Here is an 11,152-nt window from a genome sequence, read left to right on the forward strand (position 1 = left end):
ATAAATAAATCAATAAATAAAACTCAACCCAACCATATCAGAAATCTAAAGTCTTTAGGTCAATTCAAAATATGCAGCCATCACAGCTTGAAACTTAATCTCACACTTAGACGATGAATGTGTTTTGCATTTTAAAAGGTGAGAACACTCATACATAGACATTGTCTCCACCCATCAGCATTAAGTGTCACCAAATATCTGTAAAGTACTGGCTCCAGACACTTCATCTGTTATGCAGATCACGACTATCAGTTCCTATTGCTCATGCTGAGTGATAGGTCACCCATCTGTCCCCTCAATGAAACTTCTGAAAGAAGAAAATTCGGTTTTACAAGCAAGTTTTCCAGTTATGTCACCACACTTTACTACTGACCTCATTGCCTAGAAATTAAATTATCTTTTGTTTGTGTGTGTGCGTGCTTGTTTTTCTATTCCAGTGGGGACTTTAACCTGAATGCACACTGACTCATGGGGACTCGTGTCACCGTGGGGACCTAAATTGAGGTCCCCGTGAGGAAACAAGCTGATAAATCATACAGAATTTTTTTTTTTTTGTGTGTGAAAATGTTAAAATGCAGAAAGTTTAACTGTGATGGGTAGGTTTATGGGTAGAGTTAGTGTAAGGGGATATAATATACAGTTTGTATAAAAACCATTATGTCTATGAAAGTTCCTACAAAGATAGCGAACCATACGTGTGTGCGCACATACATATTAATGTGCATGTAGGCATATAGCTCACAAGAGAATTTGAATAACATTAAGAAATACATTAAAATTGAGTTTGTTTAACTATTTAATGTGACCACTCTATTCAATAAAACAATCCATAAATCATTTTCTTACAAATAAAGTTACCATCATTGACAAATTATTAAGATGATATGGGTCATTGTTAGAAGTTAACCAGTCCTTGGGGCAAAAATGCTACCAAGAGTGACACGACTAGGGCATTTGTGTCACTCTTGGTAGCATTTTATGCCCCAAGGACTGGTTAAATGTGAATTCTTAGTGAATCTTTATGTCTTTTACCCGCTATCTTTCATAATTTTAATATTTTTTTTATTGCATCTGATTTTGGCTGTCAGATTTCTGTATTTGTTTTCTCAGAGGTGAATATTGTTGCATGTGGAGCTACAGAGATGTTCAGTTTGTAGTTCTAAGAGAATGAGCATTTCTAGAAATGGGTTCCCTAAAAAAATCATATTTAAAATGTCAATTCAGGACTTAAGAGTAAAAAAGTTAGCATTATTTAAAAAGAGTTTCACATTTTGTTCTACTACATAAATTATACACAGTCACCATACATAGTTTACTACACATATGCTACATTTTAAATGTGCATGTGCATATTTGAAAAACAGTTTTAAAAAAACATGAGTTTATTTTTTTATTATTTAAACGTTTATATGTTTAGAAAATAAAATGCCATTAAAAAATGAGTGATATTTTGACACCATTCCACAAAGCCCGCCTTTTTCAGCGAATGGGCGTGTCTTACTGCAGAAGAGAAGATTGCGTCATGAGGACTGTCGTTTTAAAAAAAGGCCCTTTCTTAACAGTTGAATTGTCACGGCGGTCTAGCGGCGAGATATGTCAGGAATGGAGCAGCTTTGCAAACTTTTCGTTGGCGGTCTGAACGTCCAAACAACTAATGACGGCCTCCGCGCTCATTTTGAACAGTACGGGAAGCTAACGGACTGCGTGGTGGTCCAAAACGATCAACTTCAGCGGTCTCGTTGTTTCGGCTTCGTAACTTACTCCACCGCAGAGGAGGCTGATGCAGCAATGGCCGCTAGGCCACATGTGGTAGATGGTAAAAACGTGGAGCTGAAGAGAGCAGTGGCTCGGGAAGACGCGGGGAAGCCCGAAGCTCTCGCCAAAGTCAAGAAAATATTCGTCGGGGGCCTAAAAGAGAATATCGAAGAGAACGACCTCACCGATTATTTCTCGCAGTTCGGCATGATCGAGAAAGCCGAAGTCATCACCGACAAAGACACCGGCAAGAAGCGCGGGTTCGGCTTTGTTCACTTCGAAGATAACGACTCGGCCGACAAAGCCGTCGTGCTCAAGTTCCACATGATCAACGGAAACAAAGTGGAGGTTAAGAAAGCGCTCACGAAACAAGAGATCCAGGCCGCCGGTGGAGCCCGGGGCGGCAGGGGGAGAGGAGGAGGAAGAGGTATGGGGCGGAATCAAAATGGCTTCGGCGGCGGGAGAGGAGGATACGGCGGCTACGGTGGTGGCTATGGCGGAGGCTACGGCGGCAGTGAAGGCGGCTACGGCGGTGGCTATGGAAGCGGAGGCTACGGAGGAGGTTACGGGGGTGGATACGGAGGGGGCTACAGCGACCAGATGGGAGGCTATGGCGGCGGTAACGGTTACAGTGACTTTGGCAGCGGATACGGCCAACAGTCCTCCGGCTACGGGCCCATGAAGGGTGGAAACACGTACGCCGGAAGGAGCGGCGGAGCCCCTTACCCTCGTGGCGGCGGCGGTGGTGGTCCTGGTTACGGCAGGGGTGGCTACGGTGGCTACTAAAGCAGGTTGGGAAAAGACTCGGAAAGCTGTCCCCCCAGGTTCTCTCGGTTTCCACATTGGGCTCATTCACCCGGCCATGCAAGAGATGGCGGACACTGTGAAAGCATACCTTAAAGACCTCAGTTCTTAACAGGTAGGAAGAAGATCTCTTCCCAGAAACCTGACTTGCTCGACCAGCTTTAGTTGTAGGACATGTTCTATTATATCTATCTATATATCATTTATTTTCCACGTTTTAGGACATGCAGCAAGTTGGCCTTGGTTTTCTTTGCCCCCTTTTTTTTTTTTTTTTTTTTTTTTTTTTTCCTCCTTTAAAAAAATGCGATTTGTTCGTAGCCCATTCGTTTTTAAATTCAGTTTTGTTCAACACTGGCGATATGTTGTCAATGCATTCTCAGTAGACATGTTTCCTATATAAAATGTTGCTTAGCAGTGTCATGGGGGGGGGGGTTAACGCATGCAGTTTTGAGTTTGTGTTCGTCTTTGTAAAACCCACCACGAGTTTTTCCAATCTAGTTTATCATGATGGGATAGAGTAGAATACGTTATTTCTTTTTATTTTGTAAACTAGAGCAGAAACTCACTCATGAAGTTCAGTTCAACGCTGTATGAGCATAATTACTTCCAACATTCTCTTGTGTATTGTATATTATGTCTTCAAATCAATCCAGTATTGTTAAACATTGATATGCAAATGTATGTTACTTTTTAAATAAAAGTTTCACAGCTTAATTATCCTTTTCAGACGGCGTTTTGGCTGATAGACTTTAATGGGTTTCCACCACACCTGAGATAGTTATTAAAGCATATACATATGCATTATTACTACTACTACTTGACAAAATTAACTTAAGACTGCCCCACATTCAGTGATACACAAGTATATATAAATAATATATAGTGTTTATGGTTTATATTTACTCTTGATTCCCACATATAGGTGTTCTTTCAGTTATTCCAGTACTTCAAAATAGCTGTAGCAGTTTGTTTGTACAGGGAACCTGTTCAGTACCTGGGTTCGATTGTGATAGGACTGAAATATCTCATTAGGATATCATCCTGCGATCTAGGTATGTAATCAACCTGTCTTCACTACGTGTTGGTCAAGTATTGCAATTTTTCATAAATGGATTATATTTATTCCATAAGTTGTTTTTAATTAGTCTCCATAAGTCAAGTGGACTTTACATGAACTGGTGCGATGGAATTTGGGTCTGTAACACCGCGGCTTATTAGGGCCTTCACTTGATATGCCATTTAAAGGTTTTCTTTTCTTTTTTTTCCTTAACTTTAACAAATACTTGTTTTGTGTTACATTTACTAATGTGTTCTCTTTTCTTCCTGTCTTCCTCCCCAGGCAACCTTGGATGCCGGACTCTGCCCACATCAGCTGTGGCTATGGAGTTTGGTCATCTGCATGATCCACAGTTTTATTTTAATAATGGACTGGTGAAGCAGTAAAACATGGGATTTTTTTTTTTTTTTTTTTTTTTTTTATAAATCTTATTTATTAGTATCTGTATACATTTTTAATAAAAAGAAGCTTTGAAACTATTTTGTGTGTATTACTTTACTGTTGCTTTGGAATAAGTTTATTTCTATGGTTGAATCTGTAGGGATGGAGAAGATTGAGGATTAATTGGAGATGGATTTGTGCACATGTGCACACAAACAGGTGGTCCAATAGAGTAGGCAGGAGAAAGAAGCTTCTCTTAAATTAGGGATGTGTAAAATATGCAAAACGGCTCTTTCTACAGCAGCCACACAATTAGTGTTGAGTATTTGTCCATTGTGATCTTGATGCAGGTGCTCTGACAACAATGTGCATTTTAGAATTATTCACACATGCTGGACCAAAAAGTAATTTTTGTATGAACTTTTTGCACTATGCGTGCATTTTGTCACTTGCAACTACATGTTAATACAATGAAGCAATAATAGTCAAACATTCACAAATGTGATTTACAAGCAATAGCAGTATCTGTGTGTTGTATCTCATATCTGATCTCCATACATTATATATTAATGCCTATGCTACACATAATCTTGGATACTGAATTTAGTTCATTTAAAGCTATCTAACATACGTATTTCTTGGGTGAGACTCAGGATTATTTTACTGCTCCTTAGAATCACTGAAACTCACTTGTGAAATATATTATGGGTACAGTAGTTTTACTCACCAAGATGCTTATAAAGCTGCCATCATAATAGGGTATATAATTCTGACCATAACCCTGTAAAATTCTTTATTCCAGTGTTTAAAAACCGATTGAATGAAGACAGGAGGATATATATATATAAATTACAAATAAATACTTAACTGAGTATAACACTAGAAATGTCCGTGTTCTGAAAATCACTTTTGAAATACTTGATATACTGATATTTACACGACCATGTGAATCCTGGATTCAGAAAAGAACAGCAATTTTGTTTCGATGTATCAGCTTAATCTTTGTAAATTCAATAATAAGGAGATAAAGTTAGTTTCTGAACTCAAAACGAAAGTGTTTACAAATTAGCATTGAACCCTTTAAGTCCAGCCCATAATGCGACATGTTACTTGATAGGACGGGGTTGGTTTAAGTGATTTACTTTGTAGCCAATCAGAGTCAACTACGTACATGTTGACGCACACATAAGGAAACGCCTCCGCGTTTCAAAAGCATTGCCTTCTTTCTTCCGTAGCGTGTGATCTCCGTCAGTACGTCCATTGTAAGAAAATGACTAACCAGCTTTGTAAACTATTTGTTGGCGGCCTAAATGTCCAAACAACCGACGAAGGCTTGCGGGCACATTTTGAACAATATGGACAGCTGACCGACTGCGTGGTGGTGATGAACCAGCCACTACAGCGCTCCAGGTGTTTCGGGTTTGTAACGTACTCGAGCGTTGAGGAAGCAGACGCCGCCATGTCTGCTAGGCCTCATGTCGTGGACGGCAACAACGTGGATCTGAAGCGAGCGGTGGCCCGGGAAGACGCAGGTAGACCAGAAGCGTTAGCCAAGGTCAAGAAAATATTTGTCGGGGGATTGAAAGACGACATTGAGGATGAACACCTCCAAGAGTATTTCTCCCAGTTCGGTGCCATCGAGAAAGCTCAGGTCATCACCGACAAAGACACTGGGAAAAAGCGAGGCTTCGGCTTTGTGTACTTTGAAGACAACGATTCTGCCGATAAAGCCGTCGTGATGAAGTTCCACAGCATCAGCGGTCACAAGGTGGAGGTGAAGAAGGCGCTCACCAAGCAGGAGATGCAAGCTACTGGCGGTCGCGGCGGCAGGGGAGGCCGAGGAATGGGCCGGGGAAGCAGCTATGGCGGCGGAAGAGGTGGTTACTATGGCGACTACGGCTATCAGAACGGCGGATACGGTACCGACAGCAGCTACGAAAGCCAAAGTGCCTACGGAGGCGGCTATAGTGACCAGATGACCGGTGGATACGGCAACGGGAATGGCTACAGTGACTTCGGCGAGGGTTATGGACAGCAGGCTTCTGGTTACGGTGCCATGAAAGCAGGCTACTTTTCCGGCAGGAGCAGTGGGCCATACCCACGCGGAGGAGGAGGAGGTGGTGGTGGTGCAGGATATGGAAGAGGTGGCTATGGTGGATATTAGAAGCACTAATGTGACTCTAAGCTGTACGTCCTTTTTTTTTTTTTTTTTTTTTTTTTTTAAATGCAAAATGTGGACACTGGACTTTCAAAACTATTCGTTTGGTATTGGGTTTAAATTCGAGAACTGCTCTGTGCCATGACCAGTACCAGCAGACGCGCGTTGTTTTCCTTTGTTTAGTTTTCAGTGGTCATGTTTACCCAAGTCAAGCCTGTAAAAACACCATGTGGGGCTTCTGTATGATCTGTTCTAGGTTTATTGCCTATCCATCGTTAGAGATGAAACTCAGGGGTAATAATGAAATTAAGCAGCTCACTTTCATTTCATGACCTCTTTCCTTTTTGGTTTAAGTGTAATTTAATTGTTTTAATGCCATTACACTTCCTATTGTACAACTTTTTTTCTTTTTAAAAAAAAAAAAATATTTAATTTGATCTATCAGTGGCCATATAAGCCTTTTAACCATTAAAAAAAAATCTTTTTCGTAAACTTTGTTTGGTCCTTTTGTCTCCCGTTATTGATGCCAACACTGTTTCAGATGTGACCCTTTCTGTAATATTTTGAGTTTAAGATCTTTAAGCTGTTGGGCATACATTCCTTCAAATATTTTTGGCTACCGTCTGTTAAATCTTAATGCATTTAATTTGAAACCTGAACACATTGTGTTCAGAACTTGATTTTTAGTGTGACCCTATGTTAAAGTAAAAACTACAGTTCAAAAGTTTGGGCTCTGCAAGATTAATTTCTTTTATTTGGTGACTGACCAAAATGGGCAGCAAAGACTCTTATATTGTTATAAATGACTATTTCAAATCCTCTCAAAGTGTATTAGTTTGGAAAAAATATTAAGTTTCTTTTTTTTTTTTTTTTTTTTTTTTTTTTTTTTTTCTCCCTTTCTTTTCAATATTGAGCATTAAATCAGCATATTAGAATGATTGGCCCTGAAGATTGGAATAATGATGCTGAAAACCTGAATTTTCAACCTCCAGAATAAAAGCCTTTTTAAAATGTTAAAAATTACATATTCAGTCACTTTGGTACATTTCTTGAATCATACTTCTATGCAAACCAGTAAGTGCGCTTCTCAAAATAATTTGTACAAACAGCAGCACACAATGGATAACTTGCAAAACCCTGTAACCTGCTCAAAATACTTCAGTTCATCTCTCAGAAGTATGTCAATGAACATATCGGTACTATCAGAATGATGAGACCTGGGGGGTTAAGTGAAAATTCTGAGTATGTTAACCCTGAAATGAGGGAAACTGGGTTTTCTGTTTCAGAATGGGAGGTATGTCTAACCTGAGAAAGCAGGGTAAGTCAAGCCCGTTTCTGAAAGAGAGGTAACTTCTACTCCGAGTCAGTTACCACGGTAAATTACTCTGTGAACCTAACCTGGTCTGGAGCAGGTTTTCTTCAGTAAACCTAGAGTTTCTTTCGGTCTCCTCCCTCTTTTTAAAGTGCAAGTGATGATTAAATAGTTAACTCACTCATTCACACTGCAAAAATGCTTTTCGTACTGAGAATTTTTCATCCTATTTCAAGTACAAATATCTACAAATTCTTAAATCAAGATGGATTTTCTATATAAGAAAATGATATAAGATATTTAGTCTTGTTTCCTGGGGGGGATCTAAATTAAGTGCATTTTACTAAAGTAAAATTATCAATATCTGCCAGTGTGGTAATAAAAATAATCTTAAAGCAAATGGAAAGTGTCGGAGTGTCTACCCAGGTGAAGTGCAGTAAGTGCAGTAAAATACACTTTATTTTAGTACACTTAGTACACTTCCATAATGTACTACATGTGGTAACTAAATACTTTTTTTTTTTTTTTTTTTAAATACAGAGATAGTATGTTAAAAGCACATTTTAGTTCAAATTCATGGTGTCTCAAAATAGCACAGTTGAGTACACTTAGATGTTCTTAAGATTATATTAAGTACTAAAGTACAGCTTTTAGTATATTAAGTACAAAATAAGTGCACAAAAATAGAGCACTTTAAGTACATTATGCAAGTGTACTGTGTACAAAAATAAAGTTCACCTGGGGGAAAATGTACTTATAACTAGTACATTAGTAATATATTTGTAAGAAAATCAATGTCATTTAAATTTAGGATTACTATATAAAAGTCTACTAAGATTGAACTAATTTTAAAGCATTGAAAGCACACTTTTAACAAATACACTAATAAAACACCTCTGTATATTTTTATTTCATTGCACTAAAAATCAATTTAAGTAGTAGTGGTATTTAGTATACTTTTCCAAGTGCAGTGAAGTAGCCTACTACTGAAGTACAGATATACATTGAATTAGTGTATAACTTTGACACTTTTATTTAGCACCAAAATAAAGAATGTACTACAAATGTACTTGCTTGTATTTAAGTATTTTTTTAATGCACTCAAGTATACTTTTTTTCACCTGGGTATTACTAAATGCAAATTTACAGTAGCTCTGCCCACCAATGTCAGATGAGGTTAAAACTAATACATATTCTTGTGGCTGCAGTGGTGTAGGCAATAGTGAGTTGAGTGCGGAGAATTTACTTGTGATGCGATTGACTGGGTTCGAATCCGTCTATTGCCGAGCTCGCTATTCTCCTTTTTCCCATCACATATCACATCAGAAAGGCATTTATTTTCAATAAAAATGAAGAAAATTTTCTTAAAGTGGAAGTAAATTGCCTAACGAGTGTTTAATAACGATGAAATCATTAACACTCTCATTATTACATCCTGCATAATTTTTTTTCTTCCTCTTTTTTGCATGTGTGGATACTATGAAAATAAATATTAGTTCAATAACTTACCATTCTACCAGTTTTCACCTTTGATATTATAACTGTGGTAAGAATTATACTTGCATTGACTCAGAAGTATGCGGACGTCCTTTTGTCACGTGCTGTTGCCATGGTGAATCGTAATATCAGAGCTCCATTGTTGATGGCTTTTCATAGTCGTGGTGCACGCGCTTAACTCAGAGTCAACCTATTCAGAGTCGATTGAACTAACTCAATTCAGCTGTTCTGAAACAGAAAACTCAGACTTTCCCATTTCAGGTAAGTCAACAAGTTGGTTGAACCTCCTTATTGAAACGGGCCCCTGGTGTCATTGTTCACAAACAAAATAGTCAAAATTTAGTCATCTTGTCAGTATTTTCAGTTGTAAACTATGACTAATGAAAAATGCACAAGACTACACTTTACCTGTATGACATAAATTTCAACCGTACAAATTTACACAACTATGTAGGATACTGATTGCAAGAGACTGGACAGGATTCACAGGTTCAATTTTACTGTGGGTCTGTCAACAAATTAAAGTACAATGTCGTTGAGATTAAAAGAAAAAGAAAATACTCTCTGTATATACAGTCAAACCAAAAATTATTCAGACATTTTTAATATTCATTTTACTAGTGGGTGCAGGGCACTATAGTTCATTTATGTAAGTGAGGATAGCAAAATAAAGTAAACTGTGGCATACCAAAAAATTCTACAGTGGACTACCAGTAAAACTGATAAAAATTTGGAACCAAAAATTATTCAGACACTTTGACCTGACCATGTTTTGTGTTATTATTTTTTTTTTTTGAAACAGTTTAACTCTGAGATCTTGTCATATTTTATTATCATTTTTTTAAGTGAAGTTCACAACGTAATTTCAGGAGGAGTGAACCCATCTAATCTTTCAATTAGTGAAATTCAAACATAATTTCAAGAGGAGAGAACCCTAATATTTCAGTTAACGACCAGAGCATATAAGTAGCTACTCACCCTGCTCTGGCATCAGTTGTTTCGATATCCTTCCACCTCCCCAACTTCACCACATAATCTCATCTATCGTACTCCTCTTCCAGGCACTAGTAGTCCCTGGATGGTATATCCAAGCTCGAGTTGAAGCTGCTTCCTCGAGCCCCTCCACAGCGGACAGCAAGCCAAATACGCTTAACCTTATTTGCTTAAAGATTTTATGAGGAAACGAACACGTGAAACTATAGTGAATAAACTGTATTAATGAATTAAATGTTCAAGGTGTCTGCCTTTAGTCTCCTCTTGGGCTGGTGAAATGCTTGTTCAATATACACACACACACACAAAATTTTCAGTTTTACTTAAATTAGGATGATGCAAAAATGAGTACACCCCACTGAAAGTTTCTAGAGCAAAGCTAAATGTTAAACTATAAATGTCTAATTTAACAAGAATTCAACCACAGGCGAGTCAAATTATTCACTACACAGGTGTTCAGCAGACAGTTTACTATAAAAGGGTGTTAAAACCCCTTTCCATTTCATGCTGTCAGCAATGGCACCACATGGAAGAGAAATGTCACAAAACCTGAGAAAGAAAATAATTTCTTTACACCAGAAAGGTGAAGGCTATAAGAAGATCAGCAAAGCTTTACTTACCAGTCAGAATACTGTAGCAAATGTGGTACAGAAATTTAAAAAAGGTGGAACTGCAACCATCTCACAGAGATATCCAGGTCGTCCATGGAAGTTAACACTTCGACAGGAGCGTCTTCTGATGAGAAGGGCTGAAGCGGCATGCAAGTTCACTGCAGGCATGCAAGTTCACTGCAGTTATCTAAAGAAGTAGAAAGCCAAACTGGGGTGACTATTTCCCGTGGCTCAATACGACGTACGCTGCAGAGGAATGGCATGCATGGGTGCCGTCCATGAAAGAAGCCTCTCCTAAAGCCCAGGCACAAAAAAGCCCACCTAGAGTTTGCCAGGGCCCATTCTATCAAAGATGAAGACTACTAGGACTCTATCCTCTGGAGTGATGAGACCAAGATAAATGTTTTTGGAACTGATGGCCTCAAAACTGTATGGCATCACAAAAGTGAGGAATACAAAGAAAAATGCATGGTGCCTACAGTGAAACATGGTGGTGGCAGTGACCTTATGTGGGGCTGCATGAGTGCTGCTGGTGTCGGGGAGCTGCATTTCATTGATGGCATCATGAATTCACAGATGTACTG

General features: G+C 38.6%; 1 protein-coding gene across 1 annotated transcript; it reads left to right on the forward strand.

The window, feature by feature from the left end:
* Nucleotides 1-1,522: 1,522 nt before the first annotated feature.
* On the forward strand, nt 1,523-6,879 carry LOC125258648 (heterogeneous nuclear ribonucleoprotein A3 homolog 2-like). The gene is made up of 2 exons (XM_048175587.1): nt 1,523-2,533; nt 5,188-6,879. The coding sequence occupies exons 1-2, from the start codon at nt 1,594-1,596 to the stop codon at nt 6,159-6,161; spliced, it is 1,914 nt and encodes a 637-aa protein (XP_048031544.1). The 5' UTR covers nt 1,523-1,593; the 3' UTR covers nt 6,162-6,879.
* Nucleotides 6,880-11,152: the final 4,273 nt, after the last annotated feature.

The sequence above is a fragment of the Megalobrama amblycephala genome, linkage group LG23, assembly GCF_018812025.1.
Source record: "Megalobrama amblycephala isolate DHTTF-2021 linkage group LG23, ASM1881202v1, whole genome shotgun sequence".
Taxonomy (NCBI): domain Eukaryota; kingdom Metazoa; phylum Chordata; class Actinopteri; order Cypriniformes; family Xenocyprididae; genus Megalobrama; species Megalobrama amblycephala.

Bases quoted from the DNA above. Each gene is read 5' to 3' on its own strand.
- LOC125258648 (XM_048175587.1), top strand. From the start codon at position 1,594: ATGTCAGGAATGGAGCAGCTTTGCAAACTTTTCGTTGGCGGTCTGAAC. The intron at 2,534-5,187 runs GCTACTAAAGCA...CGCACACATAAG, and splicing joins CGGCAGGGGTGGCTACGGTG to GAAACGCCTCCGCGTTTCAA.